The sequence below is a fragment of the Triticum aestivum genome, chromosome 1A (assembly GCF_018294505.1).
Source record: "Triticum aestivum cultivar Chinese Spring chromosome 1A, IWGSC CS RefSeq v2.1, whole genome shotgun sequence".
Lineage (NCBI taxonomy): Eukaryota > Viridiplantae > Streptophyta > Magnoliopsida > Poales > Poaceae > Triticum > Triticum aestivum.
Genome location: NC_057794.1, coordinates 576,435,479 through 576,462,863, shown reverse-complemented (window position 1 = coordinate 576,462,863; position 27,385 = coordinate 576,435,479). Strand labels below are relative to the sequence as shown.

Below are 27,385 nucleotides of genomic sequence, written 5' to 3'. Positions count from 1 at the left end.
CAGGAATCTCAAACTTGTCAACGTAGTCCAGGTTATGCTCATCCATCGGATCCTCCCGTGTCAACAACGGGCTTTCAACCTGTGGGAGTTCGACCCGGCGCGGCACCGAACTCTGAGCAGGCTCTTCGACACGACGTACAAAGATGCCTGGAAGGTGCTTTTCAAGGGCGATGAGGCCCCCGCATCCGCTACCGAGGATCGCGGATTCAGCATGCAGCGTCACGCTCGTGCGGTAAGCTATTTTCACCTTTTATAGGGGATTAGTTTTTCATAGTTTGACTCCATGCGGGATCTAAGTTCCCTTACCTTTGACAGGATTGGCAGGAGACGTCCGGACAGATCAACTGTCCGACTCTTTTGCCCGAAGGCCCAGTGGACGCTCGCTTGGTGAAGCTGCTGGTTCCGGCACCCTACGTGGTGCCGGAGAAGAAGGCCAAGAAGAAGGCCACGGGGACTCGAAAGAGTGCCCGGCGCCAGGAGGTGTCGGATTCACCATCCGACGACTCCAAGGTGCACTACTCCCATGAAGACAAGGAGGAGGAAGAAGAGACCCCCCCACAGTGGGGGGAGGGAAGAAAAGGAAGGCCGCCCCAACTGGGGAGGCCGAAGGGTCCAAGAGGGGGAAGACCCCTCCTCCGGACTACTCCACCAACACCGACGACGGCGAAGAGGAGTGGCCACACAGGGCCAAGCCCCTGGCGAAATCGTAAGTATCCGGATTCCAGAGTGATTCATAGTATTCCCCCATTGCACAGCTTTTCCTTACGTCGAACATGATTGTGCAGTCCGCCCAAGGCCGGGCTCGACGAGTCGTCAAGCGGCTCCCTGGACTCGTCGGATGTGAATTCTCTTCCGACGGCTTCCTCCCCCCACCCTACGGATGGCGCCGAGGTGGCGTCCCAACAGGTTCCAAGCCAGGAGGAGGTGGTCCTGGAGGCATCGCAAGGCGACCTCCCGGACTCCAGGCGTAAAGGGGATAGAAGCCCCAAGGGTTCCAAGTCCGGCCTTGAGCCGGACACCACGCTGTAACCTTCAACGGTTCCGGACTCCGGTAGGCAGCCTCCTTCCAACAAGAGCAAGCCTACCGAGCCGATGACCTCCGTCCAACTAGAGGCACCGGATAATAAGTTGGAGACGCTTAACGGTGCCTCCATCGACGAGGAGCACCGCACTATCATGAGTGTGGTGATCCAGAAGGTTCGGTCCGCCAAGAGCGGACTGACTGAAGCCTGTGCCAGCCTTCTAATAGGCTTTGCGGTAAGTAAAGAATATGTAAAAATATTACCGCATAGACAGTAGCCCCTGATGCTCTATTCGGCGTTCGGAAAGAAAAGCCGAATAGAGGATCTAATAATCGCAGGAGTCTAACATAATCGAGTCAATATGCGTATGCAGGCTTTGCTGCTGGCCTCCGCCACACTGACTGCGGAGGTGGATACGCTGAAGTAGAACCTCGAGCAATCCGAGCAAGAGCTCGGCCTAGCCAAGCAGCAGCTCGAGGAGAAGGAAGGTAAGAAATACCTTAATGAAATATGTGAAAGGTGCAATTGCAAAAAGTGGCAGGATTGACGCGGCTATTGTAGGGGCCACAACTGAGGTGGCGACCCTTAAGCAAGCGATGTCCGAGGCTGAAAAGAGGGCGGCCATGGAGCGCACCGAGCGGGAGAAGCATGAGACGCAGGTTGGCGAGGTGCGGCAAGAGCTCCGGGCTCTCATGAAAAAAACATGAGAGTTTGGAACTTGACTCAAAGACGCGAGAGTCTGAGCTCGCGGCGGCCATTGAAGATGCCAAGTCTGCCAAGGCCGAAGCCCAGAAGGCCCTCCAGGAGGTTGAGGCAATAAAAAAGATAGCAGCGGGTAAGGCATTCTTTATGCAAAGCAAGCACGTAAAGGTGAATTAATTGTCACTTACCCGAATCCTGAGCTCTCCAGGAGCATTCGCAGACTTGCCCCGAAGCGTGTCGGATGCCGCCGCCTTCTACCGAGCCGAGAAGGGAAGCTCGACGGAGAAGGTGTTCTGGTCTCAGTATGCTGAGGCCGAACACCCGGTGCCCTTAAGCGACCAGCTGAAACAGCTGGTCGAGCTCCATAAGGTGGCCGAACAGGCCATGAAGGGCCTCATAGTCCGGTTGTGGCCTGGAGAGGCCATGCCTGGGAGCTACTTCGGGCTGGTGAGGCGGCTGGTGGAGGCCTGTCCAAGGCTTGAAGTCATCAAGCGCTCTGTATGCATCGAGGGTGCCCGCAGGGCGCTTGCCCGTGCGTAGGTGCACTGGGGCAAGCTGGATGCTGAGAAGCTTGTGAAGGACGAGCCATCGCCGGGCAAGGAGCATCGCAAGCCCAAGATGTAATATGAGGGCGTTCTGAAGGGTGCGCGCCTTGTGGCGGATGAATGTTCCATGAATGTAATTTTTCAGTGAACTCGCTCGTTTTGTCCTGTGCGCTGAAAACTTGTTCATGTGCGCTAAGCAATGCTTTTTGAATTTAAAATATTACCTTATGTGCGGCCGTTTATCAAATTTGAGAGATGGCGAGTCGTCGGCTTCTTCCCCCATGGCACGAGTGCTGGGGTGTTCGGGATAAACATGAGCGCTCTTTTTCCCATTCTTGGGTCCTTCGAGGGAGGCGCTCAACACAACGAACAAGGCAATCGGACTATAATGCTTGAACACTCTCACTTAGCCATAGAATTCTATAATTTAAATTAGGAAGACCGAGTTCAGGGCGCTATCCACGCCTAGGCCGGATAGAGCCGACTCCTCGCTCTAAGCGGCATAAGTCTTTAGGTACTCAAAAACCTCTCGAACAGCGACCAGCTCTCGCCTCATCATGACGGTCAGTTTTAGCTTTCTCTACTGAGGTGCTTAGCCCACCTCAACTGGGGCACAATCGCAGTAGTTCTCCTAGTTCTACCTTAGCCGATATGACGGAACATAAGGTACCAAAACATAGGAGCCGGGCAAACCCAACTATTGACCCAAGACATGATTCGGAGCCGATGCATATAATGCTATAAGTTCGGGGTGCCACACTTGTGAAAGTGTTCGGACTTCTCACACCATGTTGTGGGGTACTTAAGCCCCTGGCGTATTGGTCGTACCAAAGTGTACGGGTGCAACATGTCATTAATGAACATATATTCGTAAAAAAGAGGTAACGCGATAATAGACAGAAGCTATGCATTGTTTATTTAAAAAAGCTGCGATCAAAGCAGAACGATACAAATAGTGCGATAAGAAAAAGATGGGACTATCAAATATCTCCTTTCCAGGGGCGAGCTACGGAATGTTATGCGAAACAGGTATACTGCTCGTTATAGAGACCACCTTAGAGTTCCATAGTGCAGCGTAGCTTTCTGCTTCCCTGGTTGTATTGTTTGTGCGGCAATTATACTGCCGGACAAGCCTTCTGAAGAATGGAGTCCTGAAAATAAGAGAAAATTAAGAAATCGGCAGCCCCTAGTGCGGTTTAAGCCGCGTTTCGAGCGTGCCGTGATGGTGCCCCTCCCCCTGTGCCCATGGTATTTCTAGAGCGTAGTTATGTACGCGCAACACTGGTTTCGCAAGTTCGCGAGGGCTGGGGTTGGGGCCGCATTACTACGCTTGCTCGGAACGTGCTAGGCGGTCTTGTTGTAGGTTACTCCAGGCGCGCTTGACGGTGTCTGGACGTTTAATGGCCGGACTGGAGAATTGCCTTGAGAGGATGCTTTGTACTTTCGCTGCGATAGCCGCCGTATGCTCCTCCGTTCGGAGAGAGCGTTCGGTGTTTCCATTGACCGTGATGACGCCTCGAGGGCCTAGCATCTTGAGCTTGAGGTATGCGTAGTGCGGCACCGCATTGAACTTGGCAAATGCGGTTCGCCCGAGCAGGGCGTGATAGCCACTGCAGAACGGGACTATGTCAAAGATTAACTCCTCGCTTCGGAAATTATCCGGAGATCCGAAGACCACTTCAAGTGTAACTGAGCCTGTATAGTTGGCTTCTACACCTGGTATGACGCCTTTAAAGGTCGTTCTGGTGGGTTTAATCCTCGAGGGATCGATGCCCATTTTCCGCACTGTATCCTGATAAAGCAGGTTCAGGCTGCTGCCATCGTCCATAAGGACTCTAGTGAGGTAAAATCCATCAATAATTGGGTCTAGAACCAATGCGGCAAATCTGCAATGACGGATGCTAGTGGGGTGGTCCCTTCGATCAAAAGTGATCGGGCGGGAAGACCATGGGTTGAACTTTGGGGCGACTGGCTCCATCGCGTATACGTCCCTTTGCACATGCTTCTGCTCCCTCTTGGGGACGTGGGTTGCGTATATCATGTTCACCATCCGCACTTGTGGGGGAAAACCTTTCTGTCCACTTTTGTTCGGCGGCCGGGGCTCCTCCTCGTCATCGCTATGCAACCCCCTGTCTCTGCTTTCGGCATTTAACTTGCCTGCCTGCTTGAACACCCAACAATCCCTGTTGGTGTGATTGGCTGGTTTTTCGGGGGTGCCATGTATCTGGCATGAGCGGTCGAGTATTCGGTCCAAACTGGACGAGCCCGGAGTATTTCTTTTGAATGGCGTTTTCCGCTGACCGGGTTTAGAGCCTCTGAATCCAGCATTAACTGCCGTATCCTCAACATTGTCGCTGATAATGCGGCGCTTTTGCTTGTTGCGACGCGACCTGCCACTGCTGTCCTTGGTATCCGAATTACCAGGGCTCTTGGTCATGTTATTCCTGCGAGCTAACCAGTTGTCTTCTCCCGCGCAAAAGCGGGTCATAAGTGTCGTGAGGGCTGCCATAGATTTCAGCTTTTCCTATCCTAGGTGTCGTGCAAGCCACTTGTCACGGATGTTATGCTTGAAGGTTGCTAGGGCCTCTGCATCCGGACAGTCAACGATTTGTTTTTTCTTGGTTAGGAACCGTGTCCAGAATTGTCTGGCTGCTGAACTATGTGGCTTAGGTCATCGGCGTCTGGTGGTCGCACATAAGTGCCCTGGAAATTGTCGAGGAATGCAGCTTCCAGGTCCTCCCAACAACCAATTGATTCTGCTGGCAAGTTGTTAAGCCAATGCTGGGCTGGTCCTTTAAGCTTGAGTGGGAGGTATTTGATGGCGTGTAGGTCATCACCGCGGGCCATGTGGATATGAAGGAGATAGTCCTCGATCCATACCGCAGGATCTGTTGTGCCATCGTATGACTCGATGTTCACGGGTTTGAAACCCTCGGGGATTTGATGATCCATTACTTCATCTGTGAAGCATAGTGGGTGTGCGGCGCCTCTGTATTGGGCTACATCACGACGCAGCTCAAACGAGCTTTGTCTACTGTGTTCGGCCCGGCCGGATTTACTGTATCCGGCGTGGCGAGTACCGTCTCGTGCCGTGGGACGCCCACGTGATTCCTAGATCAATCTTGTTTGCCTTGCCTTATCCTCCAATATATCTCGCAGGTCTGGCGCATTTTCCCATGCCTTGGTAGTTTTTGAGCGGCGCCGGGGTGCGGCTTGAGTGGAGGGCCGAGAGGCCTCTCTGTCGCGGCCACGGGGTGGCCGGTCAGCCGCATCATGCGTTGGTGATGTAGGTTTAGGTGCTTCCTCCTCTAATTGGGGTAGCAACCTGCACTTTGGGTAGCTCTTGGAGGGGCGTTCGAGTTCATACTCTTCGGCCGCAAGGACTTCAGTCCATCTGTCGGCTAGCAAATCTTGATTAGCTCTAAGTTGTTGCTGTTTTTTCTTGAGGCTGCTCGCCGTGGCCATAAGCCTGCGTTTGAAACGCTCTTATTCGACGGGATCCTTCGGCACAACAAATTCGTCGTCGTTGAGGCTTGCCTCGTCTTCGGAGGGAGGCATATAATTATCGTCCTCGACCTCTCTGTCTGCCGCTCTCTCATGAGGGTTGGCTTCTCTATCCTCCTGTGCTGAATCTTGCTGGAGGTGGTTGTCTTCGGCACTGTCCGGGGTGTTATTATCCCCCGTGCCGGAATCACCATTTTTGTTTTGACGGGATTTAGAGCGGCGCCGCTGACGCCGGCGCTTAGGCTGCTTCTTGGAGGGGTCATCCTCCGCTGTTCCGTCGCCATTGCCTTCTTTTGGGGTGTCCACCATGTATATATCATACGACGAGGTGGCTTTCCAGTGCCCTATAGGCGCTGGTTCTTGATCGTCTCCTGCATCGGCGTCCATACCGTCGATGTCTTCGGAGTCGAAGTCGAGCATGTCGGTTAAATCATCGACAGTGGCTACGAAGTGGGTGGTGGGTGGGCTTTGAATTTCTTCATCATCCGCATCCCAACCTTGCCGACCATAGTCCGGCCAGGGCTCTCCTGACAAAGAGAGAGACTTTAGTGACTTCAGAATATCACCGAAGGGCGAGTGCTGAAAGATGTCCGCGGCGGTGAACTTCATGATCGGCGCCCAATCGGGTTCGATCGATCGGGGTGCGGAGGGCTCGGAGTCTGGAGAGGAGTCCGGCTCCTTGGAGTCACGGGCTTCGCAGAGAATAGGGCTGGTGTTCGGCTCGATCGCCATAGAAATTGCAGCCCCCGAGGCGGTGTCTAACCACCCATCCTCAGTTGGTGTGATCGGCTCCGAGCTAGGGGTCGGAGCGGACACAGGTGCGGCCTCCAGGGCACTGTTCGGCGGCAGAGCTTAATCATTCCCATCGTAACAATGCGGCGCGCTCGACTGTGGCTCGAATCAGTCGAAGATCAAGTCTCCTCGGATGTCGGCCGTGTAGTACAAACTTCCAAATCTGACGTGATGGCCAGGGGCGTAGCTTTCGATCTGCTCCAGATGACCAAGTGAATTGGCCCGCAGTGCAAAGCCGCCGAATACGAAGATCTGTTCGGAGAGAAAAGTCTCACCCTGGATCGCATCGCTGTTGATGATCGGAGAAGCCATCGGGCCTAAAAGTGACGACACATAGGAACTCTCAATGAAAGCACCAATGTCGGTGTCAAAACCGGCGGATCTCGGGTAGGGGGTCCCGAACTGTGCGTCTAGGTCGGATGGTAACAGGAGGCAGGGGACACGATGTTTTACCCAGGTTCGGGCCCTCTTGATGGAGGTAAAACCCTATGTCCTGCTTGATTAATATTGATGATATGGGTAGTACAAGAGTAGATCTACCACGAGATCAGAGAGGCTAAACCCTAGAAGCTAGCCTATGGTATGATTGTTGTTCGTCCTACGGACTAAAACTCTCCGGTTTATATAGACACCGGAGAGGGCTAGGGTTACACAGAGTCGGTTACAATGGTAGGAGATCTACATATCCGTATCGCCAAGCTTGCCTTCCACGCCAAGGAAAGTCCCTTCTGGACATGGGACGAAGTCTTCAATCTTGTATCTTCATAGTCCAGGAGTCCGGCCGAAGGTATAGTCCGGCCATCCGGACACCCCCTAATCCAAGACTCCCTCAGGGCTTTTGCCACGTCACGCTCCTCTTCCAGGGCGTCCAAATTGTCCTGTCGATCAAGCTTGGCTTCTTTCTCTTCATACATGCGCACTCGAGGTGAGTCATGAATAATGTCGCAGGGCAATACCGCCTCTGCGCCGTACACCATAAAGAACGGTGTGTATCCGGTAGTGCGACTTGGCATGGTCCGCAGCCCCCATAGTATGGATTCAAGCTCCTCCACCCAGTGTGTGTCTGATTCCTTCAAGGATCGCACTAATCTGGGTTTAATGCCGCTCATGATAAGACCATTTGCTCGCTCGACTTGACCGTTAGTTTGCGGGTGATAGACAGAGACGTAATCGAGCTTAATGCCCATTTTGTTGCACCAAGTTTTTACATCGTCGGCTGTAAAGTTCGAGCCATTATCGGTGATGATGTTGTGGGGGACATCGTAAGGTGTACAACCCCGGATATGAAGTCTATCACTGGTCCAGACTCAGCCGTTTTAACTAGTTTGGCCTCTATCCATTTGGTGAATTTATCCACCATAACCAAGAGGTATTTTTTTTCTTATGGCTTCCCCCTTTAAGGGGTCCGACAATATCAAGCCCCCAGACCGCAAAGGTCAAGTAATGGGGATTGTTTGGAGAGTGGTAGGCGGCATGTGGCTTTGGTTTGCAAAAAGCTGGCAGCCGACGCAACGTTGAACGAGGTCCTCTGCGTCCGCTCGGGCTACCGGCCAGTAAAAACCTGTACGGAAGGCCTTGCTTACAAGGGCCCGAGCTGCGGCGTGGTGGCCGCCAAGTCTAGCATGAATTTCTGCCAAAAGTTGGCGTCCTTCCTCTTCGGAGATGCACCTTTGAAGTACTCCGGTAGCGCTTTTCTTATAAAGCTCTCCCTCGTGGACCTTGTAGGCTTTAGACCGCCGCACAATGCAACGTACCTCGTTTGGGTCATCAGGGAGTTCTTGCCTAGTTTGATAAGCCAAGAAGGGTTCTGTCAATGGGGCGATGACGACCATAATCACGTGGGCCGAAGGTGTTATTTCGGTGGCAGAGCCCCCGATTACGTTAGAGTGTTTAGGGTCTGGTGTTGTGGCCGGATCCGGAATGTTACTGCCGGACTCCCCATCCCACACCACGGATGGCTTAAACAGCCTTTCCAAGAAGATATTAGGTGGGACAGGGTCGCGCTTAGCGCCGATGCGGGCGAGGATATCCGCCGCTTGATTGTTTTCTCGAATCACATGGTGGAATTCGAGGCCGTCGAGTCGAGCTGACATTTTGAGGATGGCATTGCGGTAAGCAGCCATTTTTGGGTCCTTGGCGTCAAAGTCCCCGTTTATTTGAGATATTGCGAGGTTTGAATCCCCCAGCACCTCAAGGCATTGAATGCCCATGGAGACTGCCATCCGGAGACCATGCAACAGGGCCTCATATTCTGCTGCATTGTTGGAGTCTGTGTACAATATTTGGAGTACGTACTGGATTGTATCTTCGGTGGGGGATGTTAGGACGATGCCTGCCCCCAGACCAGCCAGCATCTTAGAGCCGTCAAAGTGCATGATCCAATTGGAGCACCCGCCGTACTCTTTAGGAAGTTCGGCTTCCGTCCATTCGGCGACGAAATCAGCCAGTACCTGTGACTTAATGGCCAGCCCTGGTTTATATGTTATGTCGAACAGGAGGAGCTCGATAGCCCATTTAGCAATCCGGCCTGTGGCATCGCGGTTATTTATTATGTCGTTGAGTGGTACTTCGGAGGCCACCATGATTGAACACTCTTGAAAGTAGTGTCGTAGTTTTCGGAATGCCATGAAGACCGCGTATGCTATCTTTTGGTAATGTGGGTACCGTGACTTGCATGGAGTGAGGACGGTGGATACGTAGTATACCGGCTTTTGAAGCGGGAACTTATGTCCGTCCGTCTCTCGTTCGACGACCAGCACTGCGCTTACAACTTGGTGTGTTGCCGCTATGTATAACAGCATTGGTTCGCCGACATTTGGCGTGGCCAAGATTGGGTTGGTGGCCAATACGACCTTTATTTCTTCCAATCCGGCCGTGGCCGCATCCGTCCACTCGAAGTGTTGGGTGCGTCGAAGAAGGCGGTAAAGAGGTAGTGCCTTTTCTCCTAATCGGGAGATGAAGCGGATTAAGGCAGTCACGCATCCAGTTAACTTCTGGATTTGCTTGAGGTCTGTTGGGATAGCCAACTGTGACAAAGCTCGTATTTTAGCCGGATTTGCTTCAATTCCTCTATTGGAGACGATGAAGCCCAAGAGCTTTCCGGCGGGCACGCCAAAAACACATTTTTCCGGATTGAGCTTAATGTCATATGTTCGGAGGTTGTCGAATGTGAGCCTCAAGTCGTCTATTAAGGATTCGACGTGTCTTGTTTTAATGACCACATCGTCTACATATGCCTCCACTGTTTTGCCGATTTGTGTTTCCAGGCATGTCTGAATCATGCGTTGATAGGTTGCACCAGTGTTTTTGATCCCAAAAGGCATCGTGTTGAAACAGAAGGGGCCGTATGGAGTGATGAATGTCGTTGCGGCTTGGTCGGGCTCCTCCATCTTAATTTGATGGTATCCGGAGTATGCGTCGAGGAAGCACAATGAGTCATGTCCTGCGGTAGCATCGATAATTTGATCGATGCAGGGGAGGGGGAAGGGATCCTTGGGGCAAGCCTTGTTAAGGTCCTTGAAATCGACACACAGGCGCCATGATTTGTCCTTCTTTGGTACCATCACCAGGTTTGCTTGCCAGTCTGGATGTTTTATTTCTCTAATGAATCCGGCCTCGAGTAACTTGGCTAGCTCTTCTCCCATGGCTTGTCACTTAGGCTCTAAGAAACGCCGAAGAGTCTGCTTGACCGGCTTGAACCCCTTTAGGATGTTAAGGCTATGCTCGGTCATCCTGCATGGGATTCCTGGCATGTCTGAAGGATGCCAGGCGAAGATGTCCCAATTTTCACGCAAGAACTCCCGCAGTGCTGCGTCTGTTGTGGGGTTTAGATGTGCCCCGATGGATGCTGTTTTGGTAGGATCTGTTGGGTGGACCTGGAATTTGACTATTTTGTCCGCTGGTTTAAAAGAGGTGGACTTAGGTCTTTTGTCGAGTATCACGTCGTCCCTGTCCACCGTGGAGCGCAGCGCAGTTAGTTCTTCGGCCGCGAGGGCTTCGGATAACGCCTCGAGGGCTAGTGCGGCGGTTTTATTTTCAGCGCGGAGTGCTATGTACGGATCACTAGCCAGAGTGATGATCCCATTGGGCCCGGGCATTTTGAGCTTCATGTACCCGTAATGGGGTATAACTTGGAAGATCGTGAATGCTTCCCGCCCTAAAAGGGCGTGGTATCCGCTACTGAACGGGGCCACTTGGAATATGATTTCTTCGAGCCTATAATTCTCCGTTGTACCGAATACCACATCTAGTGTGATTTTTCCTGCACATCGTACCTCCCGGCTAGGGATGATTCCTCTGAAGGTCGTGCTGCTTTGCTCAATGCGACTCTTGTCTATTTCCATTTTTCTAAGACTTTCCTCATATATGAGATTTAATCCGCTGCCACCGTCCATGAGCACTTTAGTAAGTCGGAAGCCGTCCAATATTAGACTGAGGACCAAAGCGGCTGGTGCTCGGGCTGTTCGGAATTGAGGTTCGTCACTGGCGTTGAAGGTTATGGCCGTGTCGTTCCATGGATTTATTGTTGCAACGTGGCAGACTTCGGCAAGGCTGCGTAGTGTTCGTTTGTGCCTATTATTTGAGGCAAAGGTCCCGAAGACTGTCAATACGGTATTGTTGTTTTCCACCTGATGGTGCTCTGCCATATTGTTGATTAGGATATCCTCGCCACTCTTGGCCACCTGTCGGAGTATCCAACATGCTCTAAGACTATGTGTTGGCATGGTATCTGTTGTACTGTGAATTTTGCATGGCTCATTGAGCCATCCCTCCAATACAGTTCTATGCCATGTAGTGGGTTTTTGCTTCTTTGTAGTTGGATCGGGTGACTTACGACGGTACACCCTTTTAGTTCGGACAGGGGGTTTAGTGAGAGCCGGAGGGTCCCAGAAATTTGTTTGGGTTTTCCAGGCGCTTTCCATCGCACAGTACTTCCGTACTATGGCCGCCAAGTCGGCAAAGTGTGCTATGTCACGGCGACTTATGGCGTTGAGAATTCCCTTGTCCATGCAATTTTTGCAAAAAAATGAAATTGTGTCTTCCTCGCGACAGTCCTTGACCTTGCTCATTACAATGAGGAATCTGGCCCAATAGTGATGTACTGTCTCTTGGGGCTCTTATCTAATGTGGGAAAGATCACTTGAATCTGGGTGGGTGGGTAGATTTAGGTCCAAACCCTGACCCGATCTGAGACCCAGGGGCGGAGGGGTTTCCGAGCTTGGCAGTTCGGACTCCAGGATGTTGCCCGATAGTTCTGGCCTGCTGTCTGATTCTAGGTTCAAAGCTTGGGCCATGTCCTCCTGTGGACGGGTATCCGGCTCGGAGAGCTCGGGAATCCGGACATAATTCGTCCTCAAAATAGAGGAAGAATTGCTACACTGCTCCTCCACCACCGCTATCTGATGGGTGACCGGCGGAGAGTTAATCTCCCTTAAGTCGGGTTTAAGCCTGATCCGATCATAGTCCATTGCGACTCCCAGGGCGACGATGCGATCCAAGAGCTCGTTCAGAGAAGAGAGCTCTGCGAATACCGAGCCGATGTGGAGGCTGTTTTTGATGACCCGAGAAGTCATCATCGGCGCGACGGCCGGAGGGGCGGTCATGACGAAGCCGCCTAGTCAGAGAGTTTGGCCTATAGCCAGGGCTCCCCCGAGGTAATGTTGTCCTTGACAACAAGACGAGCCATCAAGCCTTATCGTGACGGCACAGTGGAACTCTCAATGAAAGCACCAATGTTGGTGTCAAAACCGGCGGATCTCGGGTATGGGGTCCCGAACTGTGCGTCTAAGACGGATGGTAACAGGAGGCAGGGGACACGATGTTTACCCAGGTTCGGGCCCTCTCAATGGAGGTAATACCCTACTTCCTGCTTGATTGATCTTGATGATATGAGTATTACAAGAGTTGATCTACCACGAGATTGTAGAGGCTAAACCCTAGAAGCTAGCCTATGATTCTGATTGTTGTTGTCCTACGGACTAAACCCTCCGGTTTATATAGACATCGAAGGGGGCTAGGGTTACACAGAGTCGGTTACAAAGAAGGAGATCTACATATCCGAATTTCCAAGTTTGCCTTCCATGCAAAGGAGAGTCCCACCCGGACATGGGACGAAGTCTTCAATCTTGTATCTTCATAGTCCAACAGTCCGGCAAAGTATATAGTCTGGCTATCCGAGGACCCCCTAATCCAGGTCTCCCTCACTCAGCCACTTCGAGAAAATTATGCAGGCCCTTATTGTACTCGGAGGTGTGTATGTCACCGTACATCCATTGTCGGTTCGTCTGCGTGCATTATATATAATATGTGTGTCAAAAGTAAGAAAATAGACAAGTATCTATCTAAAGTAAGAATTTTTTTCTTTCAGAAAGTAGATAAGAACAAGAGGCTCACCACGGTGGTGCCGGCGACGAGATCGGCGCGGGCAATCGACGGCGGTGAAGACGGGGACGGGGCGTGACGGACTGCTAAATCTAGACAAATCTCGGGAAAAATGGAGCTCGGAGGTCGAGCTTCGAGAGGAGAAAACTTAGCTAGCGTGGCTCGGGCATTTCATCGAACACCTCATGTGCATAGGAGGTGAGCTAGAGCACCCAAATGCCCTCCCCTCGCCGGCCAAAAAAACAGAGCAATATGGACTTCTCTGCTCGCCGGCGAGGGGGTATATATAGGCAACTCATTTGTCCCGGTTCATGACTGGAACCGGGACTAAAGGCCCCCCTTCTGTCCCGGTTCTAGGCACGAACCGGGCCATTAGTCCCGATTCGTTCCTAGAACCGAGATAAATGGGTCCACATAAACCGGGACAAATGCCTCCCGAGGCCCGACCGGGCCCCTGCGCGCACGAACCGGGACGTATGCCCCCCATGGGTCCCGGTTCTTGACTGAGCCGGGACTAATGGGCTTGGCAGGCTCGAACCAAAGCCCTGTTTTCTACTAGTGAACCTTCAATAAGATAGATTTTTTTTGAACAGAGCCTCTTCCCCAAGAAAAGTCTAGGGTTCCCCTGCCTCCCGCTAGTGCCGCCGTCGGTCCGCCTCGTCTCTGGTGGCCTTAGGGCCATGGCGGCGCAGTGGATATCGGCCCTTGTCGGCGGGAGGGCACTGTTTTCAGTTATTTTTTCACGTTTTGTTAGGGTTTGTGCCCTGCTCAGGAAGACGAGACGGCGGCGGCTCCCTGGAGATGGAATAAGGTTCTCCCCGCCTAGCCCCTGTCCCGATGGTGTGTCTAGCATCGTCGGTGGGCGTGTGAAGATGTGTCTCCGGCGGATCTGTCTTTGGTGGATTTGCTCGGATCTGGTCGTAGTTCGTCTACGTTCATGTGTTTTCAGGTTGGATCCTTTTGATCTACGCTACTCTTCATTGGCGGCGGTTGTTGTGCGTTGCGCTGGTTCTATGGGGCCTTAGTACGACGACTTCCCGACTGTCTACTACAACAAGTTTTGTCCGACTCCGGCGAGGGAGGGGAGATGACGGCGGCGCGCCTTCGGCTCGCTTCAGTGTTTGTAGTCGTCGCTAGTTGTTCTATGAATTTGGGTGTAATTTTTATTATTTCTGGTGTTTGTTGTACTGCCATGATTGAAGATGAATAGATTGGAAGTTTTTCCACAAAACAAAAAAGATAGCTTGTTTTTTTTTACGTCCTTGCTCATCTTGTTGCGTGGGTCTCCTTCCTCGATTGGCCTGCTGCTGTTGTACGATGCCTGTAGCTCTGCGGCTTTTCTACTCCGCTCCGGTACGAAGTACCCGTCGCCGGCGTCTAACACAAATCGTCTTGCTGCCTCGGTCCCTCGATATTCCCAGAAACAAAGGAGGAGGGCACAATGCTTCCGTTCCTTGGCTTTGAAGTATTAGGAGTCTCGATCTAGAGTGCCGAAGTGCTGTGTATACTAAGGGACTTCAGCATGTGTGGAACCCCAAGAGGACGATTGAATCTCGCCCGAGCAAGAGAACAACACGGCGGCGCTCTTCCGTACCTCCAATCTCCCAATTTATATCGCTTTAGCTCAGTTCCTTTGGCGGGGAGGCGTTAATTGATCTCGCAACTCGCAATGAAAGATCTTGAGATGAGACGAGGTGACTAGGTGCAGCTGTTATGGAAAAGGGCGGACGGTGGCGATGTGCTCCAGCGACGCTGAAGCGGAGTGGGAGGAGGGACAGGAGATAGCGTCATAGCGATGCCGCACTACTCCCTTGTCAAGTTCCCAGACAACATATGGGGATTGTATAATGAAGATGGCCGTACCACTTGGGTCGTCGCCGGTGAGGACAGCGTCTTGTGCATCGTCTGCCTGATGAGCAACGAGCTCAAGGTCTTTGCACGCCGGCGCCATCAAGGAACTGGAGAAGACGAGTGGGTGCTGGAGAAGACCCTGGGGCTGCAGGAGGCGACTGTCGAGTTACCAGGTCGTGAGGAAGGATTTTTTTCAGCAAGGCGCCACCATTCTCACGGCAAATTCCAAATACGTCTAGTGAGACCAAAGGAGAAGAAGTGGATGTTCTCCATCGAGCTTGACACAATGAGGGTAGAATGCAAGCACGATAGAAACAACTATGAAGGGCCAGCGTACCCGTACGAGTTGCCGTGGCCGCCGGTATTGCCTGATGATCGTGGAAGGGAGAGGAGGTGATAGGTAATCATCGCGTGTGTATTGTAGTATTTCCGAAGATTCAAATATATTCCGTATATAGGGAGCATTAGGGATTAGGCTACTGATATATTGCTTCCTATCATACCAGTCGATTAACGTAGCATTAGAATCATTAAAATCATGCTGATCGTCCGATTCTAGCATGGGTCTGTTGGTAATTTAATACTTTTTTTTCAAGATTGCTTTTACCACGCTTACCAAGTAGTTGGTAATTTAATACTCAGCTATGATTTATTTTCTGATACCCACTGCTTCTGTGAATAATGGGTGCATGGGTCCCATGGATTGAATCCCGTGATTTCTTTCTTATTAGTAAACCGCTTCAGAGAATATATTTTAATATATATTCTGGTTAATTGTGACTGTTTCAAGAAAAACAGTGCAATTATCATGTTTTTAGATGCAACGTTTTTTTACTGCAGTAGCATGGCTTGGCCCAATGCGTGGAAGCATTCATCTCGACTGATGGAAGCGTATGCGTCAGGGAAGACTCATTCAAAAATTATAGTTTTCCTGGGATGCATTTTTATGTGACATGAACATGGGTTTTGTGCTACTGGGACATTCCTTTTGACTGAATGAAGTGTATGCTTTGTGGTGCGGCGCAAACATATTGTTTGACGGAAGAATTTTTTATGATCTTAGGAACCAAAATTTTGTCGTAAAGGGAACAATATTGATTATAATAGAAACATTAGCTTTGTAAAAATCACGTGGAGGCACACCAAGAATGGCAAACCATTAGAACAAATTATCCGATGAACAAAAATCCAACTCCCTTTTTTTGCAAGTACAAACTATTACAAGAATATGTTCACTTTGCTGCAGCCCACGTAGTGACAATCACCGCATAAATTGGCAAGTACTACACACACCGTGAGTTCTCGATGGTTCATTTTTTTTTAGACGACACCACTAAACTTTATTATGTTGTCACCACATGTATAGGGACGAAAAGAAGGTTCCCGGGTTGGCCTAACAACACATGGCGGCCAACTCCAAAGTAAGACCATACTTAGCGAGATTGTGAGCCTAAACATTCGAGGTTCGAAACTCGTGCCTAATGATACAAGAATGAAAAATAGACATATGATCTTTAATCTCATTAATCACCGTGCTGTAAGGAGGCGCACTTTCACTTCTGATAGCATCAACTACTGTCTTGCAGTCCGAGGCCACGAAGATCCGTTGAGACTAGGTGTCATCTGCAAGAGCTAACGCCTCCCGAGTTGCAAGTGCCTCGAGGGTAGATGGATCAACTATGCGAGGGAAGAACAAAGTTGAAGCTCCAATGAACATCCAGGCTTGGTCTCGACATATTGTCCCCACTGAGCCGAACTCCCCACTTTAAACCGCAGCGTCGACATTAATCTTTACATAGCTTGTCGGTGGCGGGATCTAGTTGTTCGGTCTAGCCAAAGTAGTTCATTGCACAATGTTCATTGCAGTAATTTCTTTCGTGCATGGGTCCCATGGAGTGAGTCCCGTGATTTCTTTCTTATTTGTAATTGCCGCAGCCCACGTAGTGACAGTCACTGCATAAATGACAAGTTCGACGCATGTCGTGAGTTCTGGATCGTTCATAGTACAATTGACAAGTGCTTGCCCGTGTGGTCTCAGCTCATAGCGCATTCTACAATTCAAATTTACAACATCGAAGAATCACGACTGGAATCAGGAATAGCGAAATGCATGTACAATAGAAGCATTCCGTGAGAAAGAAGGAAGCACAAACATGTGTTGTTCACAATTCTCATGTGAATGGTATCGGGTGGGGCAAAGTTCCTTAATCCGTATAAGATATTAAATACAAATAAGTTTTTCCTCAGCCTCGCGAAGAATATGTTTCAAAGGGTGTCGCTTCCAAGAGAAAAATGTTTTTCTACACTGTCCATTGTGTTGAAGATCTGCGTGTGCATCCTTTATTGCTACATACCGAGACAAAATGATACACTAAACAACCAAAAAAGACGGTGACAAAACTATTTTTTTACTAAAGATACTAAAGTTGTGTCGATTAATTTGAATTGGAGGCAATATTTGTTTTTACAAGTTTATAAAAGTGGCATGTCAAATCAAATGGAATTGTATTGACATGCATTGAAACATTATGTTTTACTCTAGAACAGGATAAACCCCTAAAGTATTTTTCTTTGCAAAATTTTAAAAGTGTGGTTCATATCAAAATGAGTTCAACTTTGAACATGTTGTGTTGAACACGGGCTCGGTGTGCCCAATGCACATTTGTCCTATTATGTCATACTCATAAAAAGAGTATGCCTCCAACTGTTTTGCTCAACAACATCAAGGCCGAGGCCATCCTTTGGGTAACCGCCGGGGCGAAAAAATTGGGCAACATCATACCGGGAGAGTAACACTCTTTTGTTTTTTTCAGTTACGAGGTGTATTTCAAACTCTATTCTCCCTTAATTAATATACGAGGCAAATCTTTTGCTTCGGTTTCGAAAAAAAAAGAATTGACATATACTGCTAGTGTATTGGAAAATTATAATGTACTTATTATAATAGTAGTCCCTCCACAACTTAATATAAGATGTTAGTGTCAAAAAAGATCGTATATTAAGTTAGAAAGGCAGTATTTCTTAAGTAACTGTTTGAAAGAAAACACATTACCACATTAAGTACTCAGACTTTTTCTTTTGAAACACTGAGAGATTATAACATTACATTAAGTCCTGGGCTATAATCCCACAATTAAAACATAATTACTCCCTCTGTCCCATAATATAAGAACGTTTTTTACATTACACTAGTGTAAAAAGTGTTCTTATATTATGGGACGGAGGGAGTACAATTTACTACGAAGCTTCCAAATAATACTCCATATAATAGACATCCCGAATACGAAACAAAAAAAAACTTCCTCTGTTTCAATATATAGGTCGTTTTATAGCTTGCTAAAACGACTTATATTGGGAGAGACTAACAATCAACTGACTTTGGTGCATGCATGCATGACGCGACCCTGATATGGAGGCGTCCACTTCACTTGTTCACCGGCGGCACGACGGCGTCCTCCCCATCCTCGTCTTCGCAGTCCACCAGCCTCCAGCGTCCGTCGTCCCCCTTCACCATGCCCTTGTTCCACGGCACCCACCACCCCGCAGGCACCCCGTGCTCCTCTCTCAGCGCATCGTACAACTTGTTCACAAGGGCCACGTCCCGTTCCACCACGAGCTCGAACGCTCCTCCGGCCGCCGTCGACGCGCCCGCCACACCGTGCAGGTAGCACTCCAGGTTGTGCCACACGCGCCTGTCCCCGGTCGCCCTCAGGTACGGCGACGCGCCGGTGTCGATGGCCAGTTCGGAGCCCACGTCGTGGTACAGCAGCGCCGGGTACCTGGGTACGATGTCCCGGGCGTTGCGGACGCGCAGGACGCGGAGGCCGACGGCCACAGCCGCGGCGTCGAACCGCTTCTTGAATCCGGCGCCGCCCACGCGCGGGCTGGCGAACGCAAACGCCGTGACGGGGAACGTCGCCGAGACCGTGCAGTTGTAGCCGTTTTCGACGATGTCGAAGGCGTTCAGGGTAGCCAGCGCCGCTCCGAGGCTGTGCCCGGTCACCGTGATGCTCACCTCCTCGTCCTTGTACATGTCTACCAGCTTCCGCACCTCGGCCAGCACCTGGCATCCAGCATGAAGCTGCAGGTGAGCTCAACACTGAACAGTATACTGTAAACGTGACAATGATGCCGTTTAGACTTTATATAGTCACAAGATTACCTGGCTTCTCGCGCTTTCCTTGTTGTGGGTGGAGGCCGGGTCGTTGGAGGTGTAGATGGAGAACCAGCCACGGTGCACCATGGCATCGGCGTCGCCAAGGATGCCCTTGGGATGCACCATGGAGAACTCGAGGTCGTCGACCCACTCCAGCGCCTGGATCGTGCCGCGCCACGCGACGACCACGTCCCGGCGCCCGAGCACCGCCTTCCCCGCATCCGTGGTCACCGCGACGTACCCGATCCAGTTGGACTCCTTGCACCGGTGCCGCGGATGGCGGCTCCTCACGAACGCGGCGGCCGGAGCGGCGGGGGCGGAGGACGTGGCGTACAGGAACCTGGTGACCCGGTACGCGGCGGCGTGGCCCGGCAGCATCACGCGCTCGAAGAAGCGCTTCCTGCCGAACCTCGAGAGTCCGGCGTGCGGCGAGTGCCTCTCGTGGTTGAACGCGTCATACGTTGCCTGCGCCATCTCACCGTACCAGATCAACGTGCGCCTCAGGTCCAGGTCCAGCGGCCGCAACAGCCCGTCCCACGACCGCTCGCCGTGGAGCTCCTTCCAACTCGCCGCCGCCGTCGCCGTGATCGGTCCGACGATGCGCCCTTGCTCCGATATGTCCATCTCTTTCTCTGGCTCGATCTAGCTTAGCTCTGTGCGGCTGCTTGCTCTGTTGGTCGGTGTTTATACACGGAGGCGGCAACGGCGGCAATCATTGCATCTTGCTTGCACGGCGTGACATTTCGATATGGGAGCACCATGTCGCAAGCGCGCATTGATTCGTGCGCAACTGCATACCACGATCGGAGACGAAGATGAGAGCTGGAAAGCCATGCGAGCGGCATGCATAGGCATCTTGTTTGGGTTCATCATGAATTCGGTTAGCGACATTTCATGATTTCTAACACAAACTTGTGCCGGGGGGTAAAAAACATAATCTTGTCTTCTAGGTTCAGCCGTAGCCCGTAGGTTCGCAAACTCATGATTTGCATGCGCATACAACTCACGAAATTAAGAAACAAAAATCTTGTCTGCAATGTAAGCGAACAATCAGCCGTGGCATGGTACAAAAGTTTTTAATCGCGGGAGAAATGATTTCGAGGCGGCTTCTCTCCGCAGTTATAGCAACGCTATAGTGGGCAATCTCGGTTCTCGCGGGCACTTTGACATCCATGGAGGGGAGATATTTGTCGGTTATTGTTGAATTTTGAGCCGTTTTAGTGGGATTTCTGAAGCATTTGGCAGCGGCCATAGCGTCACGTGGAGGCTCCCCAGCAGCTATAACAGAGCTATAGCGGCAATTTCCCAGGAGATTTAATTTCATGAATGGTACCCAGACATTTTGTCGTAGAGGAAAATTCAAATTTTGAAAGAATTAAGAAATCTTAATGATTTTTGTTTTACAATTTGGGATGAGAAATAAAAACGAATTTTTAAATTCCATGAATTTCAGGTACAAGAGTTTAGACAAGCTTGTAAAGCTCTAGATGAGACAATTGATATGAGAAATTCAAAAGCCTTTATTTTTAACTAAGGAACTCAGTGCTCCTGATTTCACTTCAGATGAAACCAAAGTCAATAGGGTTACATTCACCATCTCGCAACACCGTTCCAACTTTTAACCACGCACACCATCAATGTAAGAGTCTGGCTTAATAGAAATGATAGACTATCGATAATCCTACACCTATGAATTGTTACGTGTTGCCTTACGCAATCTTCCTCTCATTCTCGGGGTGGGCCCCCTCCCCCGTGTTCCAATCAAATATTGCCAAGTCATACAAGCACGTAAACAAATGTAAAAATTTACGTGGACGTGGCATTCCTCATAGACTATTCATATCAACAAGGAATTCCTTATTTTTGGGGAGCTCATTCGCAAAGATCTCCAAAGTTAAGTGTGCTTGACTTAGAGCGATTTGAGGATGGGTGACCGACCGAAAGTTGATCTCGGATGCGCACAAGTGAGGACAAAGTGCGCAAAAAGACTATTATTAGTATGTGGGGTCAGTCTAGATCCTGCTAGACGTAACAGCCAGGATTGGTGGCTATGACTGGGGCGTTATACTCAGCAAAACCACGGGAAATAGAACATGGTCATCACACAGACATGGTTGCAAAACTATAACTAAGGACTTGTAAAAGAGTATATATGACACTTCGACATCTCCACCTCGAAAAATTCATCTAAATCAACCTCAACCAACACCGAGTCACTTAGTCATCGGCACCCACCCCATACACATGGAGATGAATTCAAATTCCACCCTTGGTAGCGTTAGTGCCAGGTTGTAAAGCTATTGTCGTCTGTTTTCTGCAATCAATCTACCTTGAAATTGAATACTCAACATTAGTCGGCTAAACATGATCAAAACAAGTTGTATTCATAGTCCTACATAGACCGGACCAGTTCAGGAACATCCACAAAATGCCACCTGCATTACTAGGGAAGGTTATGATCCACAAATGGGCACATCTATTTAAGTGAATAGAGAACCTAACCCTTCCCCTGATGTATCTACCTAGCTCATAGTTAGATTCTCCAACACATCACAAAAGATGCACTTACTATTGTTGTCTTTCGGGTCTCTTCTAATCAAAAGATGTTTAGTCAAAATACTATAATACTCCCTCCGTCCACGAATAAGTGTACATCTAGCTTTTATCCTAAGTCAAACTTTTCAAATTTTGACTAACTATATAGAAAAGAGTAGTAACATATATGACCTCAAGTTGGTATATTATGAAAGTACATTTCAAAACGGATCTATTAATACTAATTTAGTGTCATAAATGCTACTGCTTTCCCCTATAAAGTTGGTCAAAGTTTTAAAACTTTAAAACTTTGACTTAGGACAAAAACTAGATATACACTTATTCATGGACGGAGGGAGTAGCAGCTAACCATAGGAAGATTTTTACCTCAAAGGATCCCTGACTAGCAAATACTTCTATCTGGCCACTTAACTTGTACAATATTAAAAGCACTATCCGGCCACTTAACTTGTACAATATTAAAAGCAATCACTACAAGAAATATGTCAACTTGTGACCTTCTGTTAGTGACCCTGGAAGAATTGGTCATAGATCTATGACCATTTCAGACCAATTGGTCAAAAGTTGTTCGGGGGGCTCCAAAACCTAAACTATAACGACCATTTTGGTCAGAAAGGTCGTAATTTCCTTACACGAAATGGTCATAAAGCAGATAGCATTGGTCTGCTGCCTTATTTCTAGCTGATCATGACCAATATAGATGGTCATAACCTTCTAAATTGTGGTGGGTTGGTATGACTAGGCGCCACCTCATCAGTTTTGCCTATGTGTCATGTCCATGTGGCAGTTTTTGCCCTAGGTTGTGAAGCAACTTATATTTCTGTCATTCCAAAAATTCCCAAAAAAATCTCATAAATTCTTTGGGTCATATCTTCATCACATATGTAAAAATCCTTCCTTGCCTAGTTCAAAACTAATTCAACAATATTCATTTTCCTATTCTGTTCACGATAGCACTTTATGAAGGAAGTGCTATTTATATATTCTTAATTGCCCTCAGAATTTTTGGGCACTCTTTCCTATCCAAATCATTACCACATGACAAAATTCAGCTCCACTTGCCTAGCAAATCTTCCTCGGCAAATTTCCAAAGTTTTTGTCCACCTAGAAGCATTGTGAAGGAAGTACCTTTTTTATATATCCAAATGACATGAAATTTATACAGTTTCTTCATATGCCCAAATTATCACCCTCCTCCAAATTGCAGCTCAGGAAAATTATCTATGTGAGCCCAGGTTCAATTTATATTTTATGGCCAAATTGGCATGTTGCAAAGCAAGTGTTATCTAGACCCCTCCTATTAATCTCAAACTCTTTGGGCACTCTTCCATACCCAAATCATTGCCAAATGATAATATTCAGCTCCATTTTCCTAGTCAATCTTTCTCAGGAAATTTTCAAAGTTTCTACCTTGAGAGAAGCTTTGTGAAGTAAGTACTAGCTAGGCTTACCCAAATGATCTGAAAATCTACCAAGGCATAACCATACCTATGTAACTTACCTACACCAAATTTGAGCTCATTTCATTCATCCAATTTCTCTCACTAGTTTTCCCAAGTTTCTGTCCATAGAAGAGCATTGTGAAGGAAGTACCACTTTGGCATGTCCAAATGGTATCAATTTTCTACGGTGCTTTCCAATGCCCAAATAACCATCCTCCACCAAATTTTAGCTCAACCCATTCATTATTTTGAGCCCAGCTTCAACATTCATATTTCTGTCCAGTGTGGTACTTTGCAAAGCAAGTACCACCTAGGATCCTCCTTTTGATCTGAAAATTTGCAAAGACATTCTTCTTAGTAGATGATCATCCTCAGCAAAAACGCATGCCCATTGGCCATGTGCATTTCCCGTACTGCTAATCAAACACTTGATTGCTAATTCATGTTTGAGCATCGATCGGTCTCCTCGTGAGAATCTTATGTTGTAATTTTCTTCCTAGAACCTACCTGGGGAGTGCCCAACCCACTAGACATGCCTAGGCTTCCCAGAACGCATGGCAACGCCACGGTCACGCGGTGACCACGCGTCGGGCATGCGAGTTTACGCGCTCTAGAGTTGGGGGCCTTGGCCACCGCCCAAACCTCGACGTATCGCCATCAAACCATGTATTTATGATTAAATAGGTACTTATGTAACTATAAATGATTTTTGGAAAACATAAATAGTAAACTATGAGACAGCTATAGTTCAAATTTGACCCGCTTCCTACTGAATCGGCGGGAATTTGTCTTTTTCACCAGAGGTGGATCAAAACTTTTGACGCCCAACAATTTTGTCAATTGTGCATTAAATATGGCCTAGTATTTTATAAAAATGATTTGGTCCAATTTTGCAACAATTATTTGGGAGGTCCTTCACAAAAAAACCTCCTTTTAGGCACTCGAAAAATGGAAAATGGTTTTTTCGTCCAAAAAAAATGAAAACTTCCTTAGGCAACATTGTTTGCCATTCCAATATGCACCCTTGTGCACAATATGAGATCATTTGAACAAACTATGCCATGAATGTGGCCATAAGATTGATCATTTGGCTTGAAATCCATGAATCTTCACCCATGATAGCTCATTTCTGAGAACACTTTTTTTAAATAATTGTCATATTATAAGTTTGTTATTTTTCCTGAAAGCTTGGTCACATATGATGACACAATGCGAAGGTTTCCCAATTTTTTGATTTTTTTTGAATTTTTTATGCCCGTTTCAAAATGCGGTCAAAACGGCGGGAATGACCGTTCCTAGCTAGTGGTTGAATATTGGAATTTTTTTGGTGTTTCTCTGATTAAATAGGTACTTATGTACCTAGAAATGATTTTTGTAAAAAATAAAGAGCAAACTATGAGGCAGCTGCAGTTCAAATTTGACCCGCTTCCAACTGAATCGGCGGGAATTTGCCTTTTTCACGAGAGGTGGAACAAACCTTTTTACAACCAACCATTTTGTCAATTGTGCATTAAATATGTCCTAGTATTTTATAAAATTGAGTTGGTCCAATTTTGCAACAATTATTTGGGATGTCCTTCACAAAAAAACCTCCTTTCAGGCACTCGAAAAATGGAAAATGGTTTTTTCGTCCAAAGAAAATGAAAACTTCCTTAGGCAACATTGTTTTCCATTCCAATATGCACCCTTGTGCACAATATGAGATCATTTGAACAAACTATGCCATGAATGTGGCCATAAGATTGATCATTTGGCTTGAAATCCATGAATCTTCACCCATGATAGCTCATTTCTGAGAACACTTTTTTTAAATAATTTTCGTATTACAAGTTTGTTATTTTTCCTGAAAGCTTGGTCACATATTATGACACAATGCGAAGGTTTCCCAATTTTTTGATTTTTTTTGAATTTTTTATGCCCGTTTCAAAATGCGGTCAAAACGGCGGGAATGACCGTTCCTAGCTAGTGGTTGAATATTGGAATTTTTTGGTGTTTCTCTGATTAAATAGGTACTTATGTACCTAGAAATGATTTTTGTAAAAAATAAAGAGCAAACTATGAGGCAGCTGCAGTTCAAATTTGACCCGCTTCCAACTGAATCGGCGGGAATTTGCCTTTTTCACGAGAGGTGGAACAAACCTTTTTACAACCAACCATTTTGTCAATTGTGCATTAAATATGTCCTAGTATTTTATAAAATTGAGTTGGTCCAATTTTGCAACAATTATTTGGGAGGTCCTTCACAAAAAAACCTCCTTTCAGGCACTCGAAAAATGGAAAATGGTTTTTTCGTCCAAAGAAAATGAAAACTTCCTTAGGCAACATTGTTTGCCATTCCAATATGCACCCTTGTGCACAATATGAGATCATTTGAACAAACTATGCCATGAATGTGGCCATAAGATTGATCATTTGGCTTGAAATCCATGAATCTTCACCCATGATAGCTCATTTCTGAGAACACTTTTTTTAAATAATTGTCGTATTACAAGTTTGTTATTTTTCCTGAAAACTTGGTCACATATGATGACACAATGCGAAGGTTTCCCAATTTTTTGATTTTTTTTTGAATTTTTTATGCCCGTTTCAAAATGCGGTCGAAACGGCGGGAATGACCGTTCCTAGCTAGTGGTTGAATATTGGAATTTTTTTGGTGTTTCTCTGATTAAATAGGTACTTATGTACCTAGAAATGATTTTTGTAAAAAATAAAGAGCAAACTATGAGGCAGTTGCAGTTCAAATTTGACCCGCTTCCAACTGAATTGGCGGGAATTTACCTTTTTCACGAGAGGTGGAACAAACCTTTTTACAACCAACCATTTTGTCAATTGTGCATTAAATATGTCCTAGTATTTTATAAAATTGAGTTGGTCCAATTTGCAACAATTATTTGGGAGGTCCTTCACAAAAAAACCTCCTTTCAAGCACTCGAAAAATGGAAAATGGTTTTTTCGTCCAAAGAAAATGAAAACTTCCTTAGGCAACATTGTTTGCCATTCCATGTTTGTTATTTTCCTGAAAGGTAGTTCACAATTGGTGACACAATGAGAAGGTCTTTTTTTTTTTTGAATTTCTGTGATCATAAAATAGCTTACATGATTTTAACATCTTATTTTTAAATCTATCACGGCCAATTTAAATCTATCACGACCAATTTTAATGGTCATGACATCTTCAAAATGTTTAATGCGTTCTGATTGGTTCACATGCATCTCACGCGGATCATGGGTAAGACACCGTCGGATACTCCCGGATCCGACGGCAGCCCTTGTCCCCCTCACACTCTCATCCCTCGTGGCCTCTTCCCTCTCAGCCCCCTCGTCCAAACTCCAAACCCTAGTGTCCCTCGCGCCCCACCCACCGCCACCGCCTCTTCCGCACGCCGCCACCCACCCACCGCCTCGTCCCTCCCACAGCTCGCCGCCGACGGCCTATCCTCTCCCATCTGCTTCCCTCCCACAGGACAGAATGCCTCCTCCGCTATCCAACGCGCCGCCATCTCCTCCCCGATCTAGATCCAATGCGTCACCGCCTCCTCCTTGATCCAGATTGACACGCCGGCTCTCTCACCTTGCCGGCAGGTCCCTCCACCGTCGCCGCCCCCTCCTCTCCCTGCCCCAGCCACCCTCCCTTCCGCCACCCCCGCCTGCTCTGCCGACAGCAGCAGCAACCCGCTGCTCGCCGACTTTGACTTCCCGCCCTTCGACCGCGTCGAGCCCGCGCACGTCCGTCCCGGGATCCGCGCGCTCCTCGCCCGCCTCGTACGCCCTTATCCACCTTCCCCTAATCCCCGTTCGTTCATCCGCTCATCGCCCGTCCGGATCTGACCGTATGTGGTTGTGGTTGCTCACAGGAGGGCGAGCTGGAGGAGCTCAAGAAGGGCGTGGAGCCGGTGTGGGAGTGCTTGGTCCACCCGCTCGAGCGCATCGTCGATAGGCTTGACATCGTCTGGAACGGCGTCGACCACATCAAGGCCGTCAAGGACTCGCCCAACCTCCGTGCCGCCGTCGAGGACGTCCAGGTAGTCTCGTCTTCTATCACGCCGCCCATGATCTAGATGGACGAAGCAGCTGATTTGTTAGCGCATCATCAGATGTTGTCTTTGTATTTCTTCTTGCTCCATGAATTATCCAGCAATATGGTGCATAGATAGAAATTTTGCATAGATCCTGGTCTCGTGCTTGCACCTTTGGTCCACATGGTTTTTGTGGGGATATGGTACCGGACTGGAGCATACAGGCTAATGATTTCTGGATGCATATAGATTGTGGATGCCATGTCTAAAATTGTTCAATTTTGGATGACTCAAACCGGCTCTAGCTAGCAATCTATCTCTCCATCTCTTTGTATGTGCGCGCTTGTGCATCCATTGCATGTAAAATCATGTTTTCAACTCTTCTACTGTCAGATAGACTGACCATGAATGCACCAAC

At 48.4% G+C, this 27,385-nt stretch overlaps 1 protein-coding gene across 1 annotated transcript; it reads right to left on the bottom strand.

The window, feature by feature from the left end:
• Positions 1-17,991: 17,991 nt before the first annotated feature.
• LOC123182101 (phospholipase A1-II 6-like) lies at positions 17,992-19,596 on the bottom strand. The gene is made up of 2 exons (XM_044594566.1): positions 18,960-19,596; positions 17,992-18,860 (listed from the first exon to the last, which is right to left on the bottom strand). The coding sequence occupies exons 1-2, from the start codon at positions 19,575-19,577 to the stop codon at positions 18,222-18,224; spliced, it is 1,257 nt and encodes a 418-aa protein (XP_044450501.1). The 5' UTR covers positions 19,578-19,596; the 3' UTR covers positions 17,992-18,221.
• Between the last annotated feature and the right edge of the window lie 7,789 nt (positions 19,597-27,385).